At 37.3% G+C, this 26,808-nt stretch overlaps 1 protein-coding gene across 1 annotated transcript in view; it reads right to left on the bottom strand.

The window, feature by feature from the left end:
* Positions 1-26,808, bottom strand: part of FRK (fyn related Src family tyrosine kinase) — an 83,584-nt gene that overhangs the window by 16,354 nt on the left and 40,422 nt on the right. Inside the window, exon 2 of the mRNA XM_065888636.1 lies at positions 20,337-20,458. Within this exon, the coding sequence (XP_065744708.1) occupies positions 20,337-20,458 (122 nt within the window). The remainder of the gene's footprint in view (positions 1-20,336; positions 20,459-26,808) is intronic.

Genomic DNA, 26,808 nt, shown 5'->3' with positions numbered 1-26,808 from the left:
GAGAAATATGTGAGGTGATAGATATGTTAATTAACTCTATGTGGGAAGGGGGAATCCTTTCACAATGTATATATATTTCAAATCATCATGTTGTACATTTTAAATACCTTTTTATTTTATTCGTCAATTATACCTCAATAAAACTGAAAAAAAGCATTTCATCTGCATACAGGAGAATATTTTTTTTCGGTTCTTTATAATAAAATGCAGAGAACAGGCAAACATTTAGCTCCTCCAAAAGTAATATAAGGTTCTTAAATTACAATTTTTTAAGTGTCTGGAACACATCGTTGTACTCTGATCTGTCAAATTACCATTCCCACTGACTATAACTCTTGGGGCAATGTTAATTGCCTTATATAATCATCACCAAAAAGAGGGGCTTTATTAGGATACAGAGCTAAGCTCATTACAGATTCCGTTTATGGATTAAAAGGCTAACAAAAAAAATCAAAGAGAGATGTAAACAATATTAGCCCCAATTCATTTCTCCACAAAGTAATAAAAATATTAGAAGTAGAAAGGTAGCTAAGTATAAATTATACCTGCAATTTATATAAATTGTTGGCCTGAAAATTCGTTTGCCATTTATCAAAAAGAAAAGTGCATAAAGTATGACTGAGATGTCTAGCAAGCCAACAGATCTATAATTGGAAATGATGGGAAGCAATAAAAAAATTCTCCTTTTTTAATCAAGATGGACCATATCTGGTTCCAAACTGAAGTGGACTACATGGAAATTAAACTTAGGAATTCCCTTTTAATGCATCACAAAAGACTTAATGATTTCTAAGCTAGAAACTAAAGTCAATAGACGGCTGAAAGGTTAAAATACTCTTTGTGATTTTCTTAATAAGGGATGCAAATCCCAATGATTGATATGGCTTTGGCAATTGCCATTGATCATAAAGAAAGCCTAAATAAATGTTTGCCATCTATTTGTAGATAAAGGTTTAAACTCTCAACTGTAAAAACCAATACTTTCAATACATCTGGAGTTGTCAAGCACAATAAAGGTAATTTTGTTTAATAGAAAAAAGCTATAGACAGGAAGATGGGAGACCCAGGTTACAATTTAACTAGTATGTGACCAAAACATGGCAATGTCACTGGGCCTCCATTTCTTCATCATTAAAAGAGCAGGCTTTAAGAAATCTCCAAATTTCCAAATGTTTCCACTCTAATGTTCCAACATTTCTATTGGCTGTTGCTTTCTCTCTCTGAATTCTCATTTCTTTCTGTAGTGCTTTCAGAAAACTACAAATTGTGAAAACTACACATTACCAAAAAAAAAGTAATTCTCACCTTGGAGCCTTGAACACCACTTGAATGCTTTTTCTATGAATTTTCTAGTAGCCAGCCCCTCTTCAGGTCTCAATTTAAATCCTCAGAACCAGCCTTCCCCATCACCCTGTTGCATGTACTCCTCTCAGCTCCTTTCTATCACATTACCCAGTTTAATTGTGATGGTGGGTTTATCTCAGTGGAGGCGGCTCTGTGAAGGGCAAGGGACTCTGTGTCTTGAACTAATACCTACTCAGAGCCTGACACAGAGTAACAACTAACATAAACATCTGCTAGATGAATGAATGATGTCACTAACTTGGATTTGAAGAGAAATGTAAGCTTCTGAAGTGTCTGCTGCAAAATTAAACAGGTAATTATACAAATACTTTTAAGTCAAGTCTTCCCTGGAATTTTATTTTTCAATAGAGGAAGACAAACTTAGCCCCAGCATATAAATACTATTAGAGGACAGTCATTCATGTTTATATCTAATTTCTTGAGCTTTGCAACATAACACAGGAATAAGTACTCCATCTCTGACCAGCATCATAGATTACTTATATGCAGTTCATTTAAGTTTTCAGTCTAGCCAAGACTGAAATATATATATATATATATATATATATATATATATATATATATATATATATAATTTTAAAATTAGATCACAGAAGCTACATCAGGAAAATTCAATACACCATAGTCAGGATGAAGGCTCTTTTAATATTGTATTCCTGAGTAATCAAATCCAAAATAAGTGGGTTTTTTAAAGTGATTTAAATTTGATAGTAGTGAGTCCACACATTTGCAAACTGTCATTCTTAATAAAGATTGAATTCAGAAGGTCTCAGAACTAAGGAGAAATGAATTTTCTATTCCTTTTCTGGTTTGCTTTGATCTTTATTATTGAACCAAACCTATTCCAAATTCTACAGGCTATAAGTGAATGATAATACTTGTGCTATTCTTATTGTGAATTACTGTGAGTTCAGATTAGTTAAGCATTTTAGTAGTTTAACTGCAAAACATGTAAACGTTATATAAAATATAATGGAATCATCCCTCAACAAACTCAGCAGCATCACAGTTGAATGAACTGAGCTACTGAAAGCCAGGCATCCTGAGTTTACATCTTGACTCTCACTGATGCTGTTTGACCTAGGGGAGAATGTTTCACCTGTCAACTGCTTAATCTACCAGAACATGTCCAAGAATTAGGATATATTGCAGAGATGCAGGTACGTATGTATGAGGAGTACAATAAAGGTTTGTTGAACATTGAAAGAATTCAGCTATTTCTGCCCATGACCTTCTATAAGGACCATGGCACTGGTCACCTGATTATTTGGCCACCTTCACATCCAGGGTAACTGATTCTGCAGGAACGCATGTGATATAGATGGAGTCTTATGATTTCAGTCCTAAATGCCAGGCCCAAATGAATTTAGAAGGAGTTGGTGGCAGACATAGAAGCCCAGCTTTCTCCTAATGGTGAGATCTTATCGTATAGTCTCTGATGATAGAAAAGAGTTTGTCTACCACTGCACAAAGGTGTGAGATTTCATCAAAAAACACTTTCAGGGTTTCCCTCGTGGCGCAGTGGTTGAGAGTCCGCCTGCCGATGCAGGGGACATGGGTTCGTGCCCCGGTCCGGGAAGATCCCACATGCCGCGGAGCGGCTGGGCCCGTGAGCCATGGCCGCTGAGCCTGCGCGTCCGGAGCCTGTGCTCCGCAGTGGGAGAGGCCACAACAGTGAGAGGCCCGCGTACCGCAAAAAAAAAAAAAACACTTTCAAAGAGTGTTTTTCCTCAATTTACCACACGACTAACATATTATTCAGAACATATTAAATAATTATAATATTCCAAAACTAAGTTTTTAAAAGACAGAACCTCCAGAAATTAACTAAAGTTAATTTTAGTACAATATAAACATTAAGTTAGAGGCTATGTCTGCCAAACATGAGACAACCTATTAGGCTTAGTGAAAGATATCAGTATAACAAGTAGTTTGGCATTTTACAGATAAATGATTGAGCAGATTTTCATTTTTCAGCTAGTCTTCTGGCATCATCTGGGCACAGCCTTATTCTTACTGACTGAAAAATAATCTGTTCCCGTTCTGGGTAAAACAATATGACTTAGATGATTAAGCAAAGGATTGAAAATCAAGAACTCACTGCCTTAATCTAATTCTCCCAGTGATTTGTTCTTTGACCTTTGGCAAGGAATTTCATTTCAGTTTCCTTATCTAGAAAATGAAAATAATGATCTTATCTATATACTCTCACAGGGATGGTTTGAGTGTCATTATTCACAAAGGATGATAGACATTTCTAAATGTGCAATGTGTGAGTACTATACTAGAATATCAGTATTATCAAATAGCATTGTCAACAAGAGAGCCACTTCCAAAGTAAAAGTTTCCACTCTTTGCACAATAAAGGCTACATAACATAGTGGCTACCAAACATATTAAGTGAAGAAACTGCCATTAATTCTGTGAGAGAACTCCTGCATATGCAAACTCCTGTTTATTTGATTTCTCTTTGGAAGGGTGGCTTGTACTTTTCAGAACTATTATAATCATGATAACACCTCCTATAGCATTGCTTTAGAAATCATGTTAAGATAGTTCTACACCAGTAAGTAAATAACATTAAATTGAGTTATTACACTGAATCCCCCATTAAAACAGAATCTAACACACACACCCATTTTACACTGTGTTTTGTTCTACAGCAAACAGAATAGAATTCCTGTATGAGTAGTTTTGAAAGAAGAAATTACACCTGTCTCAAAATATTAAAGTGGTATCATGTAGAAGACTTCTTCTTTTCTGATGAAAAAAAATCCACTAAACCAAAAGGAACAAACAGATTTGACTCTCTTCATGCATAAAATTCAACTACTGGGTCCCCAAGGGCACCTGTCTCCCAGCCAGGCATATTCAGTGTGCTGTGGACATCAGTCAGTAAGTTTGACTACTAAACTGCTAGGTTAAGTGAAGGCTCATTAAGAGAATGTCTACATTAGGTGACTCAAAAATCTTTAAAAATGTATTTGAAGATACATCTGATAGCTCTCATGTCCTGAAGTCTTCAGCATTGTTACTGGTACTTTTATAGTCAAAGACAACATAATCAACTACCTTTACGTGCAAAAATCAACTATCTCTTCCATATTATATAGCATGGAAATCCATGAGCCTGAACCACATATTTTGTGCAAATACTTAGGATATGTTTGAGAAAACTGTTGGTCTTATCCTCAAGACCCCTATGGTCTAACTCCTTATTAAAACAGGCCAATCCCCAATCAAAGCTGGCTCTTAAATTTTCAGAACAAAATGTCAGTTTTGCTGTTTATACATATGATATCTTATGAAGATGAGCATCACTTTAATTAATACATAATTATAACATTCAATATATTGTCATATAATTTAATTAAAAAGCATCTACCACAGTTTTACATGAAAATAGCATTTGCAGCATCTGATATTGCACAGAAAGTCTCTGGGAAACAACTTGACTCTTTATTCCTCTTGGGACTCTTAACTTCTCATTCAGTATTATTTCTGCAATAAATCATCAGGAATTTACATCCGTGGATTATATTATCTCAGTTTCCTACAGAAAGTCTTTCACTGGATTAAGATTTAATGTGACATGAAAGCCAGTGCTTCTACTTTTCAAAACTTACCCTAAGGAAATAATCCAAGTATTTACACGCATTCATTTAGTTATATATCTGCTTTGTTCCAGAAAGATCCAAAGGCTTGCATAAATTATCAAAATAAAATGAAATTTAAGATAAGTGGACAAAAAGGAAAGGAAAGGACGATGACTCCAGGAACAAGGCTGGTATGCTTTATGTAAGGTATTCTTTAGATTTCCGTCCATGTTTGCTAGATGTGGACCAAAGATTTGGCTCTCCGCATTTTTGACAGCTCAAAACCATGAGAGAAACTCATTCAGTTACCTGATTCCCTGAATAAAATTAATAAACTGTTATTCAAAAAAAAAAAACCCAAAACACTATTGCTGGTACTGAAATGAGAGAGAAACTTCTCACATAGGTTTTCATAAAACACACACACACACACACACACACACACAGAAAATGTAATAAGCAATATCATCATCAAGATTCTTAATAGTAAATACACTAACACATTGCAAAGGGCTGGTTCTTATAATGTCCACTAACGTGGGTCCATTTCCAACATGAAATTCAATGAAAACATTTGTATAGGAAACTAACTACTGTTCATCAGCCAAAACAGGGAAAGCAATACGTATAAGAATGTTCACTGCAGCATTTTTACAGCATTAAATGACTGGAAAATTGTAGCAAATCTGAAAATTAAGAGTTAAAACTATAATCATAAAAATTATGTAGTAACAAGAAAAAAATAGATAATGTGTTAAGTGAAATAATTGGGATACAAAATTAAGAGAATAGTATTATTTTAAACATGAGGATACATCTGGCTGCTCACACATCCTGGAGCCCTTTCCTGCTGAAGGAACCCAGCTGAGGTTCCTTGTGAAAACCATAATTGCATGAGGGCCAAGATGATTCAATTTGCCAACATGGTAACAGCTGAGTTAGACTGGCAGATTTGTGAGTATTTTACTCTGTTTTTCCAAACCAACTGTAATGAAGGTATAGTGAATTTAAAATAAAAATATATACATAATGCTTCCCACTTTGTTAGAGAGGCAACATAAGAATTAACTACCTAAGACAATGTCCACATATACGTCTCAAGACACTGACTATAATGATACTTGATATTCTTTATATAAAGACCCCCATGAACTCATTTCTCTTTGAACTTAATGCTTAAAATATAGTGCATCTCTTCTTACATAACCCAGTGAGAAGCACAGTATGGTTCCCTTTCTGCCTTAACTGCCAGAGAACTCCCAGCTAAACTGATTTCTAAACTGTGATACTTTTCTCCCATTTGAGGCTCAGCAAGATCTATTTCTCTGTTCTTTTTCATTGATTTGCCTTTTTTATGTTTAGCTGTATTTTGCACTGTGTTTCAGCAACGTAAGCCAACTTAAATCCTTTCGTAGAAGTAAATAAACACATTCACAAATGAAGTGATAAATAATCCAATAAAATGGCACATCTACTAAACATAAGAAAGAATTTCTAATGAAATGAACTGTCCAACACCAGAGTAGGCTGGTTCTCTCTTCTGTTCATGGGAGGTTTGATGCTCCCCTTAGAAGTTTCAAATTATAAGAGATCTCAGAAAGAGCAAAATGAGACTCGACAGTTTTTGCAAGTCCTACTATTCTATCAACGGAAGGAGAATATGATATATGAGTGACAAGAAATTTTGAAGATGATTTAGTCTAAATTCTTCTTTTACTGATGAGTCTAGAGTTTCAAAATAAACTACTTTTTGTTCGCAGGGTTGGAATCCAAGTCTAGTCTTCTAGGGTGTCCTGTGAATGACAGTAGAAACCTTTAACTGTTTATTTCTTGTTTCCTGTTTTGTTTAGTTGTTTTCTTTTTTTTCAAGTAATAATTTACTAATTTCTCAGGAGAATGTTTTAGGACTTTTAGAATGCCATCTTTCCTGTCCCTATCAAACTCTCCCCAAACTCTTGGGAAGCCTTTTCTATTATGAAGGAGAACTCAGTCCCTGAATCTCTCTTCTTCTCTGCACCCCATTTCGGTAATGAGGAGACATGCTAAACAGAGTGAACATGAAAGTCCTGGAGATATGTAATGGATGATAATTGAAATACCTTGAAATCAATTTTTATCTTCTTGTGAAAATACAAAGGACCTTCTCGTGTATTAGCTAATTGATTTTCACAGCAGAATACTGTGTCCTTCCATTTTTTCATTGTTTTTACATATGTAAGACAGCTTTTGGTAGTTTGCTCATTATTCCTTCACATTTCCAAAAGCAGAGAGCTCTCATTCTTGGAAATTTCTTCATATTAAATGAGGACCCTTGATATAAGATATATTCCTGTTATTTATTTCAGACAAGTATTAGGCAAAGTTTACATAAGTCTGTTTAGATTTGGTTTCATTTGTCATAACTTCCGGCCTACACAGTTCAGGTCATGTTCACGTAACACTTCATATAAAGACAAACCATCTCCTAGTCACAGGCTACACTTTGAAGACTGGCCAACCATCTTCCTAATGACTCTCACTAGTTCAGGGGTGAACCAGGTAAACAACCGTGGGTACTCAGGATGATTCATCACTACCCCAGAAAAACAGTTCAAAGTACACGTTCCAATGCAAGGTGGGCCAACACCTCCATCTTTCTGTGCAAAAGGTAGTGTTCTTGACACATAAACATAAAGGCAACTGGATTTTTATTGAGTGCCTGCCTTAAGCAAGCCCTGTGCTAAGTGCTTTTTTGTGAAGTATTTTATTTAATTCTCATACCAACCCTAAGGGATATGGATATTATTTTCATCATTTTACAGAGGAGAAACTAAAGTCGAGGGAGATTAAGTACTTTTCCCCTGGATACAAAGCAGGTAAATATTCATTCTGTGAGTCAAAACCAGGGAACGAGACTCTGAATCCCACACCACATTCTTAATCCCTCCACCAACTGTCTCCTTCTATTGCCAAACAGCAAGTATTTTTAGGCAACTCTCACAAGACACTGCTCACAGCTCCGGGAGCAAGGAGGCTTATTGGTACTATTTAATCTTGAGATGAGGATAATGCTGCAGAGAAGGTCTGTTTCTGCAACCGACACCTTTAAAGGGAAACACAGGTTGAACATTCCTCCATCTAACACAGTGATTCTACTTTTCTTATTCTTACTGGTTCTCAGGCTTCTCTGCCTCCATCTTCTCCTTCTATATTGGTTCTCACCTGGGCCAGCATATCAGCTCTCACAACCATTCTTAGTAATATTGCAGACATTTGGCTTCTGATGACTGTACTGAATGTGTAATGACCCCCCAGTCGTTCTCTGCTAAGCTGCTCACTCAACTCCTGCCAGCACCTCAAATGTACCAAGTCAAAATCTTAATTCACATTATCTTATTCCCCAAGTTTCCTCCCCAGCTTGAATATTCTGTCTCAGTGAATGGCACTGCCATCCTGAAACCCAGACAGTAAAGCTAGAGATTTGAGGGTCACGCCGAATCCTCTCTCTCCCTGACTTCTCATCTCTGACCGAGCATTATGTCCTGTCAGCCCGTACTCTCCACTGCCATCACCTTGTGGCGTGCCCCTTAAAGTCCCTCTTCTGGACCACTGCAGTAAGCTCACTGTTTTCCCTGTGTCCTGCATCACTATCCAGCTTCCACAGTCACCAGAGTCATCTTCTAAAACACAATCTGAATTTGTTATTCTCCTTTCTAAAGCTCTTCAAGGGCACCCCAGTGCCTAAAGTTCACACGCCTTAACGGAATTCTCTCCTGCACCCTACCCTCAACGTTTAAACACTTATCTGTAGTTTCCTGAATGCACCATGGTGTTTTCTGTTTCTGTCCTTTTGCACAGACTATTTACTCCAACTACGATGTCACTCTATTTATGTGCTACAGACAAGTTCATTTTTCAAGGCCCATTTCAGGCGTCTCCTCCTCCATTAAGCCCCTAGACTCAAGCAAGCAGAGCAGCTCACTTGGCCCTTCATATCCCACTGCACATCGACTTCTGCTATTGAATTCATTCACAGTATTGCTCCTGTAATTTATACTGTACCTCTCCTACTGGATTTTGAGCCCTTTGATTGCATTTACTTATATGAGACATGAGGTCAGTGACTCATTCTCTCTTGGCCTTTGCAATGGCTTGCAATAGGTGGAGCATCATTCCCCATCACATGAACTTAGGATGCAGCTTTGTGACTTGCTTTGGAGTGTGGGCAAACACAATATATGGCACATCCTAGCAGAAGCTTTAAAGAGTCTGAACAGTACGTCCTCCCCTTCCCCCCTCGCCCTTCCAAGGAGAGTGCCATACCCAGGCTGCAGAGTTTATTACTGTTTAATGGGAGAATCCAACTGACACTATGATGACCTCATCTTCCCAACCGAGATAATCTTAGCATAATATTCTGCTTCCAGATTTCTCTCAAATTTCCAATGTAAGAAAGCAATCCTCATCTCTACTCCAACCTATCATTAGTCTGTATAGAAAATTAAAGTGTGGGACTTCTCTGGTGGCGCATTGGGTAAGAATCTGCCTGCCAATGAAGGGGACACAGGTTCGATCCCTGGTCCAGGAAGATCCCACATGTCACGGAGCAACAAAGCCTGTGCGCCACAACTACTGAGCCTGTGCTCTAGAGCCCATGAACCACAACTACTGAGCCCGAGTGCCACAACTACTGAAGCCCGTGCACCCAGACCCCGTGCTCCGCAACAAGAGAAGACACCACAATGAGAAAGAAGGCTGCGCACCTCAACGAAGAGTAGCCCCCGCTCGTCGCAAGTAGAGAAAGCCCGTGCGTAGCAAAGAAGACCCAATGCAGCCAAAAAATAAATAAAAAAAAAGAAAGAAAATCAAAATGCTTTCCTTGATTTCCACTATTTGCTTAGTCTTGTAAAAACCAGAGACACAACAAATAAGTAGATATCTTTCCTATACGAGTGTGTCTTTTCTATTTAGTTGGCATCTCCCCTCCACTGCCAACTAGAATACACACTTCATGAGGTCAGGGACTGTCTTATTTACCACTGTAGCCCAGCCTTCTGAATACCAACTGCACATAGTATGCATTAAATAAGTATTTGATGAATGAATGAATGAATCCCAAGTTCTTTAAGGCCTGGATCATCATTTTGTTCAGGATTATACACATAAGGGATATACAGAAAATGATGCTTACTAAAATTATATGAAAATAGGAAAATAATTTTTGCTTCTTTCCTTTTATGTTTTTGCTTCCTGCATATTTTATTTCTAGCAAAACCGTTTTTAAAGCATCTGCAGGTGAAAGGGAGATAGCTATGAGAGAGGATTTAAGGAAAGTCCCTGCCCTGCTGAAACAAATAAGGAAATAAATTTAGTCTCTGCCATGCATAGGCTTTTAAGACAACAGAATACTTTCTTAAATTGTAATCCCTGTGCCAAAGCGCCTAATAGCTTAATGCAAAGCACATTTCTAAAATGCATTAGAAATGACTTCATGATACATGCAATGCTGACAAATAGAAAGTAGCTAATATACATATATCATTTTAAATACACAGCTTAAAATTAGAGCTACTCTTTTATTAAATTGGACTGTATTTATTTCATTCACTTTTTACACTATGAACACATCTTATGTAACTTTCACTACAAAGAAACTAGATACCTGAATCATTAAGAAAAATGTAAACCCTGGTCAATTTTTTGACATTAATAAAGTAAGATTACTGCCAGTCAGATGTTTTTAATATTTATAGTGCAAGTTGCTAGAGGTATTTTAAAATTATAAACTTCTTTTCAACTAAAATCAGATATTCTTCCCCTTCCTATAAATTAATGGGTCATGAAAACAGACAATCTAAACTACTGCATTGTTTCCATGATGGCATGCTATTTCTTGACACGCCACAAGAGGGGGCACATGTTTGACTGAAAGCCCTCAGTAGCTGCAGTTGTAGAGTGGGGAGCAGAAAGCAGAAGCCAGTATGGTGTTTTGGTTTTAAAATAAAGGTACACATATAGCATTCAGCATTGCAGACAATGTCCCTGTTTGTATAAACACCATGTGAAATATTCTGGTTAAGCTTAATTTTACAATTTTTTTCAATAACACGTATTTGCCACTTAGAGTAACAAAAAGAAATTGCTTAGATACTTTAAGAATCAGGTAACCTTGAAATATAAACCTTTATTTAGTTATTATTTCCCTGAAGTATAAAATGGACTAAATTGCTCAAGCCTGGTGGTAAGGAGGAGGAACTGGAAGGCCTGCTGGTCTCTGACTTTCATTTCCAGAGCGGAGATGTCTTAGTTTTCTGTTCAACCCAAAATTCAGCACCATGCCTCAAATGTTCTTCCTTATCTATGCCTCCTTTTGTATTCCACTGCTCAACTCTGCTTTTAATCCTTCCCCCTTTTCCCAGTTTGAGATCATTAAATTTATATATTATCAAAGCCCAAGACCCAGAGAGAACTGGTCGGGTACCTCAGGTCTGGCAATGTCTTGCTATCCAAAAATATAACCCACATTGAATTTATCATGATTGCACTTATAATACATACAATCTAGCACCTTGTTAGTTATTAAAGCATACTGGTGGCAATGGATGAACAATTTACAGATCTCCATTTTATTTTTTAAAGGGTTCAAAAGTGCATCACAGAAAATGATTTATTTTTTTTTTTATTTATTTTTTTTTTTGCGTTACGCGGGCCTCTCACTGTTGTGGCCTCTCCCATTGCGGAGCCCAGGCTCCAGACGCGCAGGCTCAGCAGCCATGGCTCATGGGCCCAGCTGCTCCGCGGCATGTGGGATCTTCCCGGACCGGGGCACGAACCCGTGTCCCCTGCATCGGCAGGCGGACTCTCAACCACTGCGCCACCAGGGAAGCCCAAATGATTTATTTTTAATCTAAGGAGCATCACCTGATTTTTCAAAGGAAGAAAGATTCTTAAGAATGAACATTATCTAAAGAGAAAAATAAGTTTTATGCATGCTATTTTCCATTTACTCTTACTCACTATTTGGTATAGTGTTGACTGTTGTCTCATTTCCCTGTAATGCCCTCCTTTTTTAATCCCTTTCAGAAATCAACTGTTCTCTTTTCTGGATTCTTAAAGCACTTTGCATATTAGTGCCTTATATGCATAATAATCAAGTGCATGTTATAGTGTGAACTGCTTAGTTGTTTACACAATTATGCCATATAGCAAACACAAATGAAAGTTCTACGATGAACGGGTGAATGAATGAATCAATGAATACATGAATGGTTAAAAAATAATTCAAAATATTCTTGCCAATATTTTTGAAAATTGACTTTTTATGTACAGAACCAAATGCAATGCGTAATCTTTTATTGTATCAAAAAGCAAATAAATAAACAAAGGGCTAGCAAGGACATTTGGAGACATTTGAGTATGTACTCTATGGTAGATAATATTATTGCATTAGTGTGAAAATTTGGGGGGTTAATAATGGAGTTGTAATAATGTAAGAGAGGGTCCTTATTCCTGGGACATACATACTAATACTAAAGCTTTTAAAGGTGAAGTGACATAATACCTGCAACTTACATATATGTTACATATATGAGACATATATAGATATGTGAATGATGGAAAGTAAACGTCACCATGTGTTAACAATTGATGAATTTAGGTGAAAGGACATAGTTATCTTTTCAACTTTATCAATAAAGTTAGGGAGAAACAAAGACTCTATATGTTTATATTGAGTTTTGGTATTTAATGGTGTGGAATTGTTTTGTAATTTTTTTTTTTTCCTGGATGCTCAGAGAATTTTTCCTTTATGCCTGATATTAAAGTATTTTGAAAAGATACCCTAGGTATGTATCTTCTCATTTATGCTACTTAGAACAACTAGGAGTACTTTTAATCTACAAGCACAGATTTTTTTTTAACTCAGGAAAGTTTTCTTCTGCTACATATTTAGCTGTTGCTTCCATTTAATTATTCTAGTAAATGTCAAAGAAATGTCTCCTGTTTGTGCATGATCTACCCTTATATATTTTCATTGATTTCTCTTCTCTCTCTAGACAGCATCTCAAGTCTGCTCTTTACATCCCTAAAGTGACAATTTTTCTGCTTCCTATCTCCCATCTATTGCCTTTTCATGCCCCTTTTGATGCCTAATTTTATAGAGTTTGTGTTTTCTTGTATTTTATAGTTTCAAATCAAATGCTTTCAATTTTTTTCTTCTGTTCCTTTTAGTGAATATGTCTCAAAAAATGAGTTTTCTCTACATCTTCAGGTTATTGTTTATCAACTATTATACAATTATTTTTTCCCAAATCATGTTTGAGAGAAGAAGAAATGGTTCTATGATCAAGTAATTTGGAAAACTCTGGGTTGAAAAGCTAACTTTCTTGGCTGTAGGACTTCTGAGACTGTAATGTGCTTTTGTTGAGTCAGGGCAGAGAAGATATAATATGAGGTGTTCTTCAAATGTATTTAACTCCTGAACCCTCTGTCCTCTGGAACGCTTTTGACTTACCAAAGAATTCCTGTTCTAGAACATAAGTTGGAAAATTTTGTTATTGAGCATCCAGAATCTCATGGCTTTTGTTTTTATTATACTCATCCTTGAATGCAAAGAAATTTGATGCTCAGGAGAAAAACATATGCAACTGGTCCTCCTTTCCATCCACTTAGATGAGTGTACATTTCCTTCTCTTAGCACACGCACAGCAGGGCTGCTAACACACCAAGCCTCTAAACATACTTCCGATGTCTAGCAAATGTTCAGCTCCTGTGGCTTTGCTGGAGGAATGGTGGATATTCTCCTACTCACTTGGCATGCCTGCCATAAGAAATAGAATCCAGTCCTTTGTAATTGCTATGGACTGAATGTTTTCCCTTCAAATTCATATGTCGAAGCCCTAATCTCCCATGTGATGGCATTAAGAGGTGGGTCTTTGGGAGGTAATTAAGATGAGGTCATGGGGGTGAAATCCTCATCATGGGATTAGTGCCCTTATAAGAAGAGAAAGAGACCAGAGCGCTCTTTCTCTCTCTCTCTCTCTGCCATGTGAGGATACAACAAGAAGGCAGATCAGGAAGAGAGCCCTCACCGATATCAAATCTGCTGGCACCTTGATCTAGGACTTGCAGACTCCAGAACTGTGAGAAATAAATATTTGTTGTTTAAGCCACCCAGTCTGTGGTATTTTGTTATAGCAGCCCAAAGTAAGGCAGCAATGCTGAGTTGTTTGTTTAACCAGAAGAATGTATGAAAAACACAATCACAGGAGAACAGAGTTCTTATTTCCTTCTTTCTTTAAGGTTAACGTCACCTAATTTGCAACACACAGTCATCATCTGTCATCTTCTGCCCTTATAACATTTACTGTGCTGGAAGCTTCTGTTCCACTTGGACGAGGAAAAGGCAGGGTGGGGGGAGGCTATGCACAGATGCCCAGGGAAGACCAAAATCACTAAGTCGGTTCCAAAACAGTGGTTGCCTGGTTTCCTGGTATCTGCATGTCCTGCCTTTCTAAGATAGGGGCACACACTGAGCAGGGGTCAAAGCATCCTCGCACCTTCTTTATGACTAGCCCTGACCGATGCAAAAGTCAAAGTCTGCTCCTATATGTCAGTTCACCTGTATTCACACTGAAGTTGGGAGAATATTTACCTAGAGTCTAACAAATCACTGATTGATAGACTCAGTTTACAGGGCCACTCTGATTCTGTATCTCTTATGTATATTCTTGAATTTCTATTCAAGGGGATGCTAACTTAAATGATTGTTAGCTAGCTGCTATCTTCATTTGAAGTACAACATTGGACAAAATGTAAATAAAGGATCAATTTAATTTGGCAGCCAATAAAATGAAAAAAACTAAGAGAATGGAATATGTCATGAAGTATGAAAAGGTAGCAATTTCACCAACCTCCACATGACTTATCAACTTCTCATTTATTTAATATCTGGAATTGATTACTATAAAGTTACATTCAAAGGGCAATAATATGCATCAGTTCTTTGTTGTGCTTGCCTCCAAATAGCTCAAACTACTCATACAGAAAAGATATTTTTAATAAACAAAATAAGGTAAGCAGAAGAGAAGAGAAAACTTAGATGAGCCAACATGTGGTGTTCACAGAGAAACAAAAGAAAAAACAATGCAAGCACCCTAAAGAATACTGCAACTTCTAGAAATGCTAGCCATGGATTTTCAATAAAATAGAAGATTTCTCCATGAGCAGAGCCCTGGAGAAAAAAGTTCTTTGCCTGTGCATCTGTGTGTGTATGTTTGTGTACACACACAAACACAGATATATGTACTACATAATAAAATGTTAATTTAACTTTATAGAGTATTTAAAACATCTGAATATAATTTATCAGTAGTAACATTAAGAAAAGGCAGAATATACGATAACTGACCCAAAAAGCCACTTGCTATTATAGGCAATTATATTTGTAATTAAGTTGAACACAACTGAATTATGACTTTAATTAAAAGGCATTTTCTAAGATGGCACCGACATGTTTAAAATTCAATACATTTTATATGAGGTACTGGAGTTATTAACAAAAATTTCTTTCTGCAGCTTGTGTATTTTTTAAAAAGCAAAACATCATCTCTAACCAATATCAAAACGCTCCCAGAATCCATAGACATTTCATTGCATAATAAATTCAAGGGGCAATTTTTTCCAACCACTTAATACTTGCCCCTCCTTGGGATATACAATTGTATTTACATCCATGGTTAATAGTAATAGAATTCCTGACACACTCTTATGGCCACTATGTCCACATTAATTTTAAATGAAGAATACATGGAGGCTCAGAGGACTGACAATGAAACACACAGCCTTTTGCCATTGGTCAGCATCAGATTAGAATGAAACAGCAGGTCTTAAAAAAGTTTGGGAGCAATAATGGTATCTCAGTGGCTGGTGGAAAGTGAGTTTGGGTCTGAACCCTGTGCCAGGCGGAGAGAGACAGGGCCACAATGCAAGTGACATCCTTTTCCAATCTTGTCTCCTCTACAAAAGTCTTGTCACCTGGAAACAACTAACCTGTTAAGGTGAGAAATTGTCTTTCTAAAATAAGTCTGAAACACAGCAATGAAGAGGATTATTTGTGATCTTACATGGTCCAGACTTCAGAGGTTTAAGAATATGACAATGGCCTTGCTTATCTTCGCTCTTGGTAGATGACAGGGTAAAGAGGTGAGTGTTTGAGCATCTACTGTCTTTACAAACTGTACTAGAAACTATGGAGAGAGAGAAGAAGCATGAAACAGAAGCAATAAAAGTATGTTGCTTCGGCTCAAGGACTGTATAACCTAGTTTGAGAAGCACACTTTTACCTACAGTGAAAGAGTTACTCATAAATATAAAAGACTCTTTGAATATGTAAGTTCAACATGAAGGATACACACAAGGTCAACATGAACAGATACACATCTTCCCTAATGAAGCTGCTGTTATTCTCATTACTTTTTGAATTGCCTTCAGAATTAACTTATAAGGCATGCAGAAATATTTACAAAGCTACAAGTCCATGGTTTCGCTCGGGTTAATCATCCATATTATTCAGAAAGTGGCTTCAGATAATTCTGGTCAATTCCAAGTATCAAAGCTGCACTTAATGAACATATAATTGCCCAGCTAAGGCCTTTAACATAAAGTGATATCTTTCTGTAAAGGAAGTTCTACCATTTGTGCAATACTTTGAACAACAGCAGTCTATTCTTTTGAAGGATAAAACATTTATTTGGTTCTAAAAATTCTAGTATATTTATTTTAAAATTAAATTATGTTGCTACAGAGACCTACCTATATTCTCAAGAACAGACTTCATAGCAATCACAAAGTACTATTATAAAAGTTCTGCACGTTCCATGGGACCTACATGTTGACTGTAATGGAGGTGTATCACAGTGAGTTCTCAGCTCAAAATCAGCAGACAAAAGTCAAAAAAGAGACAATGGCCCCTTGTATGTCCTCCTGCAATTACTTCAAACACCTCTGAACTTAATTCCTTTGGTCCCCTCTTCTCTCTTCCTGTAAGTATCTCCTCCCATGGACCTCATCTTGGCTCAGTTGACCACTATCCCCCAATCACTCAAGTCAGAGATCTGCAAGTCATCCTAGATTCTGCATTCTCTCTTATTTTACCCCATTTCTGATCAACTACCAATTCCTGTTGGCTCTATCTTCTAAATATTTCTCACCCCCATGCCCTACCCTCTATTTGCCAAAACTGCCCTGGATCAAGCCATCACCTGTGGAGATAAACAAGACTCTCTAGCAAAGAGCCCCAGGAGCTCTTTCTAGATGGCATGGTAATGGGTCCACTGGGCCTGTCCCACCATCGCCCCCTATGGCCAGCAAGAAGGACTGCATCTGAATTCAACTTTCAACAGGCCCTATGGTTTCCTTTTCTACAAGAGAGAAGCTGCAATTTCGCATGGTGCCAAAGTCCAGAGGTGCTGGGCTTTTCAAACCACCCTGCAAATAGTTGGTGTCCAAACTCACTTCTTAGCACCAAAGCAAAGACTGCTATCGAGAGTCCTAAGGCCATTCCCACACTTGCCCCATAAAAAAAGGAGAGCCACAGAGGGGCCGTGAGGCTTCTGGGGACTGAGGAGCATTAGTGCAGCCAGCTGAGTGTAGGTTCCCTGGCCCTACTCCGCGGAACGCTGACTGACTTCTGTCTCACACCTGTGATTTCAGACAGCAGCAAGTGATGCCTCTGTGTTTGCCCCGTCACTTCTCCCCAGACTATTACCTATAAATCTTTCATCCGTTCTGTTCTCCACTCTGTCATCAAAGGTCAGACCGAGTCACTTTCTGCCTAAAACTTCCCTCTATATTTGGACCTGTAGAAAAAGCTCCAAATTCCTCAGCATGGTATACAAGGCCCTGAACAGTCTAGTTCCAACTTTCCTTTCCAGACTCATTTTTGGCCATTCCTCCTCTCTTCCACCTCTGCTCCCCATCTACACACACGTGCACACACACACACACCTGCACTGTCCTCCCCACTCCCTACCCTCCACTCTGTGCATTTGCTTTGCCGGGAATAATCCTTCCCACGCGGCTACCTTGTGACACACACTGAGCACAAGTGCTGCCTCCTCTGTGAAACCTTCCTAACTCCTCTCTGAGACTTGGCCCCTGCCCCCTCTTGTCTCACCAGACAGCTGTGTTATCACCCTCCTGGAGACTGGGGCCAGGGACTGTGCCTCACTCTCCTTGCTGCCCTAGACCTAGCAGAAGCCTGGCACAGACTAGGCACTCAAATATTTGTTCAAGAAATAGACAGTATATAAAGAAATGATATCAGCTACTAGATGCATCACCCTGAACACTGCTGATGAACTTTTTTGCCTCATGTCCTCTGTCATTTTTCAACTATCTTCAATCTATTATCATTCGCTCTTAAAAAGCTTTCGCTGAGGATGAATCTGGAATTCCCTCTACTACTCTGGAGATTTTCCTATGCAGAGCTGCCTAAAGTAAAATTACAATGTGCAATGCAAAATCCTTTCTGAAAAAACTCCCCTGAAATTCAGTTTTATCCCTCAAGGTGTCTTTTTCCGAAAGTGTACTTTAAGCAACAATATAAATGCTTATGGAACGCCAAACATCAAATTTATATTAATGGCAATAACAATAATAATTTCCTTTAAAGTAATTGACTGAAGTCAAGAAATAGCCAAACTAGTTGACATGCAGTCAGAATTTTATATTTTTCATCAGAAAAACAATTCTCTACCAATGACAAATAACAGTAAAGCCCCTAAAACTACCTGTCACGCATCTAATGAAGATGGATTCTCTGGCTACCACGTATAATACCTAATATCCAAAAGCACTGCTGTAATTCACAGCTAATTAGTGTCTTGCCGTTATGAGACGTGTCATAGCCCTAACTCTCTCCCCAACTCTCTACTCAGACCTCACAAGAGCTGACAGCCAGGCAAGGATCACAACAAGCCAATTAGCACCCACCCCAACCTTGGGCTGCTGTTTCTGGCAGCATCAATAAATCATGCCCCCCTCATGAAGCGCTTCTCTGACAGCTGCAAGCCACTGTCGCCTGAGGAATAAAGACAATACTTCTAAGGAAAACTCACGTGGGAAAGACAGAGATAGAAAAGGGATATTATTTGCCTTCCTTTAGCAGCATAGCTGTCAGCAAAATTGAAGACCATTCATTCGGACTGATTAGGAGACAACTGCCCTGAGAAATAAATCCATGACTGGTATACCTGAAGATCCTTAGTGGTAATCAACAGTCAGCAATTGGGTTGTACACTTGTTTGTTCATTTTAATGTAGATTATATCGAAGACCCTTTTCTTTCCATTTTTCTCCTGTATAGTCCTCCTTCTGGCTAATAAGAAAATTATCCTTTCAGTAGGACATAATGGTCTGCATTTACTTTGTCCCCTAGTGAATACACAGCAATCAGATAATTTGTTTGAAAGACTCTAAATGGTCTGACTTCACTGAAAAGGAATCTATAATGTTATGCTAGTCTCCAAGTAGGGCCTACAAAGCTTGCTAAACCCATAAGCAAGCATTACAGTATTCTCGGCACATAACAGCCAATATCCTTGTAATTTTGTTCTAAGCCTGTAAAGCTGTTTTGCTCCGTAATATTCTACTAAGAAAGTGTTCAGTATAGTCACTGTAGCCTGGGAATTATTCAAAGATATGACTCAGTTAATTCTACTTTTTCCTTGTTTTCCTCATGGAAATATTCTACTTCTATATTTTTAATGCTAGAATCAAAAACATTTAATCTAGTTTTTGGCTAACTAATGACTACCTAATATAGAAGCACCTGTAACACTTAAAGATAATTCTCAGGTCTCCTGTGCTTTTTCTTTCCTAGGGTATTGTAAACATGCACTTGACTCTCGGCTGGAAAACTACATTTGACCAAATGTTACATGTCATTGGTTAATTAAGCACATTTGCATTCAGCATTTCAATTCATTTTCTATTTACCAGGCAAAGACAAATGAAATGCAAAAAGAAAAAAAAATGGGTATTATGGCAAGATCAATTTTGACAACAGTTTAGACTTTGCTTCTTGCTTATCATTTCCCTAAATGGATAGGCTCCTAGGTAATGCAAACGTGAGAAAACACAGGCAGATCCATATATTTTTCATCTCATACCTAGAGTGTGTGTATTTGAAACATTTATAGTCACATCTAGCCACAGACAGAAATTGTTTTGCTAATTTTTACATTACTCTTGAGTAGTTCAATAGATTTAATTTTGGTACTATTGTGAAGATAACAGATAAGGCAAATTTAAAATTAACATGTCCATGTTCACACAGAAGGTTCATGACTACAGACTCTCAAATCCACATTTAAATCACACAGAACAATGCCCATACCTGAAAGGGAGAAGTTGCCTTTCTGACTTTCACTTTCTCTGATTAGAAAAGCACCTGTCTGATTTTCTGAATATAATAGTTGTTTTTCAGCATCTGCCCTCTTGATTGCTCCAAAGAACCACCTAAAAAGAGAGAGATATAAACTTTAATTAACCAGTCAACATTCATTTTTTTTAAGGAGCAAGAAGTTTGGCAAGAAAGTTCCAATATCAGAAGGGCTTATACTCTTTAGTGAAACTATAACAGGTATAAACGGTAGTTTTTGATACTTGACATGATTTTTCTGGATGTCTGCAACACTCACCAGGAGTCTTTAATATATTACAAAATAGGAATTTAGCTGATGCCTCTGCTACCACATGTCTTCTCACACCTGCATTCTGTCTGAGAAACCCTGTGTTCTCCTGTCAAATCCAAAGCTTCTAGGGCAGGCCCACCACACGGTAAGTTTGCCATGTTGCGCGCTCTAAAACTATTCACATCACCATCAGACTGTCCACTGCCTCTCCTAACACCTTCTAGGTGTTAGGAGGCAAACATTCCAATCCAGGGATTCATATATTTCACATCAAAGTGTGAACAGTAAAAATGTAGTTCTCTGGGTTTTAATTCCCATCTTTCTCCCCTCCATCACTGTCCAACTCCCCTGACCCCCATAATATAAGATGGTTTTGCATGTTTAAAAGGAAATTTTCATCGGTGGAGAGATTATGTGAAAAAGATACTTCTGCCTGGGATGTATCTTCTTAGTGTCCCCTCCACTTCTCATCTTTACACTCTTATCCTTAACATTCCAGAACTACAAGAGTCAGTAAATGTGAATGTGATCAACCCCAACAAAGAATTATGGATTTTAATATCAGAACCAGTTTAAAACATATATCAAGTCAGCAGACACTAATGTGATAATAAGAGGAAACTGAGACAGCCAGCTTTGCGTTAATGACCTTTCACTCTAGGGTCATAACGTCGATCTTTATCATTAAAGACTTCAGGTAAAACATTTATCTTTCTAGGCATCATTTTTAAAAATGTAAACACTCAAAGAGAAGAAATGTAGGCTTGAGGGAAGAAATACAGGCCAGGTGAGAAATTGCAGGCTGGGAGAGGCCCTCAAAAATTGGTTCCAATTGGTTTGACAGGTCATGGGTATTGGGGAATATGAGTGCACTAAGGGTGACACAATTGGAAGGAAGAGGGGAAGAAATTTTAAAAAAAGAGACATTAAAATATAATTACCTTCTAACAAAAGTAAGATGTTTGTTTACCATTTTCCCAATCGTCAAATTGCAAATTACACAATATTAACTATATTATCCAGGAAATGCCAGATTATGTTGGAACAATGAACAACTCCAAAAACCTCAGTGGTTTAAGACAACAAAGATTTGTTTTTCACTCAACTGCACGTCCACTGAAGGTCATCTGTGCCATGTCCATCTCTATGTCCACCAAAGAATTTCCATCGCCATGCCTCCACGATTGACTAGGCAGGCTGGATTGGGAAATGTGGCAAATCACAGGCTGGTTCCTGGAGTTTCTATTTAAAGCTTCTGCTCAAGAATGAGCCTACTGAGAAATACGTTGTATGTTCATACTAAATCCAAAGAGAGTAGAAAATGCAATCCTACTATTTCCCTGAAGGCAGAAAACTGGAAACATTTGGTAGACTACACTAATGACTACCATATTGATTCAATATCAGGAACCAAATTAATGTCCATAGGCTATTGTTTGTCCAAATGAAATTTTAAAAGACTTGGAAACATTCCAAGGTGGCCATGGAATGAATTCACAGAAAAATAGAAACGTATGTTTTCCACTATTGCAGAAATAAGTAAATATCAATAGAATAATGGAACATAATAAAAAACTCAAACAGACCCAAACATACAAATTAGTGATGAAAGGATGGATTAGTCAATAAATGATGCTGGTACCAATCATAATCCATATAAAAAAATTAATTGCTGCTACCTATAGCATACACAACAATTTTACATAGATTAAAAACCTAATGTAAGGGCTTCCCTGGTGGCGCAGTGGTTGAGAGTCCACCTGCCAATGCAGGGGACACGGGTTCGTGCCCTGGTCCGGGAAGATCCCATATGCCGCGGAGCGGCTGGCCCGTGAGCCATGGCCGCTGAGCCTGCGCGTCTGGAGCCTGTGCTCCGCAACGGGAGAGACCACAACAGTGAGAGGCACACAAAACAAAAAAACCTAATGTAAAAGGCACATTCTAAAACTTTCTGAGACTATGAGACTAAGGAAGTTTTCTTCCACAAGACAAAAAGAAAAAGAAGACATACGAGCCTTAAGGGAAAAGATTAATAATATTTATTACACCATAATTAAAAACTTGCAACACCAAGATTACCATGAAATAAAATTAAACTATAAGCCACAGACCTGGAGGAGGTATTTGCAGAGCATATAAACAAGGATAAGATTAGTATTCAGGTTATATAGAGACCTATAATCACTAAAAAAAAAGACAACACAGTAGAAAAACTGACACAGTATATAACTGGATAGATCACAGAAAAGAAAAACCCAATAACTAATAAAAATAAGGAAAGAAGTACAGCCTCTGTCTATTGCCAGTAATTAGAAATATTAAGAATATTAAATATAAAAAAATGAAATGCACTTTCACACTTTTCAGGCTGGACAAAATTTAAAACTCTCACATTCAGGCACTGGAAAAAACATGAAACAAGAACCTTTATATAATACTAGTGGCAATGCAATTTGATACAACTAATTCAGAGAACATTTGGCAATATCTAGTAAAGCTGAATATTTGTATGCTACTTAATTTCACTTCTAGATTGTATACTCTGTGTGCTCAAGGAAATATACCACAAGCACATTCACTGAAGAATTCTAGCATGGAAAGTTGGAAACAACCTAAAGGCCCATTGTAGGGTAATAAGTAAACTTAATTATGGATATAAAATGGAATACTATCTGGCAGTTAAACCAAATAAATTGTTGAGGGACAAAAGGAAGTTGAAGAATGATACATACCTTTATAATACTATTTATATAAAGTTTAAACAAACACATGAAAAACATTAGATATTTTTATGGATAGCATGCTTAGTGAAAGCTAATAGTTAAAATACTCAGGCAATTTTTTTTTAGACTCCATTTCCAGCAATGGCAAAATTTCTTCACACAAATATTTCAAGCAAAGGAGCAACATGGATCGAATATACTTATCAACCCCACGCATTTTCCTGATTTCTAGTGCATTAATTATGCAGCATCATTAAAATGTTTGGTCCAAATATAAATATGTAAACCTTTACAAGAATTACAATTTATCTAACAGATTAAATTCTTAGAAGTACAATTATATCTCATATATCTCATAATTCTAAAGAATAAATACTCCATTAGATAAGCTTTACATATATACATTACATTTGTATTTTGGATAATCACATTTATAAAATGATGTCTTTTCTCTGCCTAATATATGTATAAGCAAGCAGGTTTTGTAAATCAAATGATTAAAGATATAATAATTTTACTACATTTGCAGAGAGGAACTGTGTGATGAATTTTTTTCCTTAAATTCTCTTCTGTCTCACCAATTTTGGATTCTTTTTTTTTTAATTTAATTTAATTAATTTATTTTTACAGCAGGTTCTTATTAGTCATCCATTTTATACACATCAGTGTATACATGTCAATCCCAATTGCCCAATGCATCACACCCCCACCCCCACCCCCCCGAATTCTGGATTCTTGTACAATCACTTTACAAGGCAAATCACACCAGTAATGAATTGATAATAAGAATGAAATACATGTAACTATTTGAATGGATGCATCAGCTCACTTAATACCTGGAATTTTACTTGGCTGAGCTGCCATCAAGAAGTGAAGAAAATAAATCGTTGTTTTCTGGATGTAGTGGCATTATAATGCCATCTTTCATACTCAAAGATGACGCGTCTGCTATAGACTGTGATCGCTAGAGCATGTGCTGCTGTGCAGACTAGTGGGCAACCGATAGTTCGGTCCACCCTCTGCACAGGTGAAAACCGTTCCTTAATTTGTGGTTTGAGCCATGGGCAGAACTGTCATTCTCCTCAGTTCTGCCTTTAGAGCCCCTGCTGGTCCCACTCTGGAAGGGCACGTACACCCCAAGCCTCATTGTCCACAGGCCACAGCCATTTTCAACGCTCTCTTTAAGCTGTAGTTCTTATGTACAGTAAACAGTGAGTGCTGAGAAGAGATCAGGATATCCTAGGAGGCAGAAAGCATCCGGGGAGAGTCTTATAGATCGTGATCCTCGAAATGTGGATCAGCAACAGCATCACACGGAAACTTGTTGGAAATGTGCAGGCTTCACGTCATACCAAGTGAATCAGAAACTCTGAAGGTGGGGCCCGGAAATCTGGGTTTTAATAATTAGTTCCCCAGTAAATCTTATGCACACCAAAGATTGAGAACCACTGAGGTACAGAAATAGTAAAGAAGTTGGAAATTTACACAAGACATCTGAAAATAAGTTAGATTTGGCACTTACATGTAAAAATTATCCAATAAAATGATACTACATACACTATTACATACACATTTTATTGATATTTAATGAAAATAATCTTTATTACTATGCCATACCTGCCATGAAAGAGATCTTGACTAAGAATAACCAAAAAGGAGAGGAGATCCATAATAACCTATAACCTTGGAGAAAAATGCTTTAGTTAGGTGAAAATGGAGCAAAAAGTACACTGCCTGTTTTAGATGAAAGGAGTATGTAATTGAAATCTGAGATTCATTCTGCAAACATTTGAGTGTCTATTGTGTGTAAATTCTGTAGCATGGACACAGAAAGATCTGCAAGACATACTGCTGAATGAAAAAGGGTAAATTGCAGAGTACTAGGAATATTATAGTTTTATTTATATTTTAAAAACCAACAAACCAAAAATTATATGTGCTTACTTCTCCAGAGATTAGGGAGAAATGACAAAATAGATGACAAAAGACTTTCACTTTTTACTCTGCATTCTTCTCTATAATTGGATGTTTACGATAAGACATAGTTATATCACTTCACAATTTATTTATACACAAAAAAATGAAAGAAGTCAATCAGGTATATGCTACAAAAACCTACATGTCATAAAGATCTGGACTAGAGATTTTGGCAGTTAGAATTGATAGTTACAAGAAAAATCTCAAAGGAATATGGGATGGGTGATTATAGATGAGCAGTGAAACAGATGGAAGATCAAACATGACACCAGGGTTTCAAATCTGCATGACTGGAGGACAATGTACCCAGCAGCACATTAGAAGGCAGAGTGTAACAACAAGTAAGAGTTACAGCATCTCACTGGGAAAGTTATCCCTGGATTTCCTCACTTGTAAGTGGGACTAATAATCATTACCCTGTAGGCTTCCTTTGAGATGAAGAAAAATAATGTGTGTAAAGTGCTTGATGCCTGGCCACATTCACACTTAATAAATAGCACCTATTTTAAGAGAACTGATTTAAGGGAAAAATTATATATTTGGTTTTAGACACGACGGATTTGAGGTAAAGACAGAACATGAGTGAATATGTGAACATGATCTCACTTCTCTAACTGTATTTGTACTAACTTTGCTGTTCTGCCTGCCCAGTCTTGACTAGGTCATGCTGCCACCAGGTGGCAGTAGACCATTTTACTAAAGCAAAAAGGCTAACGAAAGCTATAAGGTGATTAACTGGATGTTATTTTACAAAAAAGTCACAATGTGTCTTTTAAAAACAAAAATGAGAATTTATGCAGTGTTACTGAATATAAACATTTAAATAATATAGATCCACCAGAGGGCAAACAGCAGAAGCAAGAAGAACTACAATCCTGCAGCCTGTGGAACAAAAACCACATTCACAGAAAGACACAAGATGAAAAGGCAGAGGGCTTTGTACCAGATGAAGGAACAAGATAAAACCCCCCAAAACAAGTAAATGCGGTAGACATAGGCAACCTTCCAGAAAAATAATTCAGAATAATGATAGTGAAGATGATCCAGGACCTCGGAAAAAGAAAGGAGGCAAAGATCAAGAAGATGCAAGAAATGTTTAACAAAGATCTAGAAGAATTAAAGAACAAACAGAGATGAACAATATAATAACTGAAATGAAAAATACACTAGAAGGAATCAATAGCAGAATAACTGAGGCAGAAGAACGGGTAAGTGACCTAGAAGACAGAATGGTGGAATTCACTGCTGCAGAACAGAATAAAGAAAAAAGTATGCAAAGAAATAAAGACAGCCTAAGAGACCTCTGGGACAACATTAAACACAATAACATTCGCATTATAGGGGTTCCAGAAGGAGAAGAGAGAGAGAAAGGACCCGAGAAAATATTTGAAGAGATTATAGTCAAAAACTTCCCTAACATGGGAAAGGAAATGGCCACCCAAGTCCAGGAAGCGCAGCGAGTCCCATACAGGAT

Source organism: Phocoena phocoena, chromosome 12, assembly GCF_963924675.1.
Source record: "Phocoena phocoena chromosome 12, mPhoPho1.1, whole genome shotgun sequence".
Classification (NCBI taxonomy): domain Eukaryota; kingdom Metazoa; phylum Chordata; class Mammalia; order Artiodactyla; family Phocoenidae; genus Phocoena; species Phocoena phocoena.
This window is presented reverse-complemented; position numbering and strand designations above follow the sequence as displayed.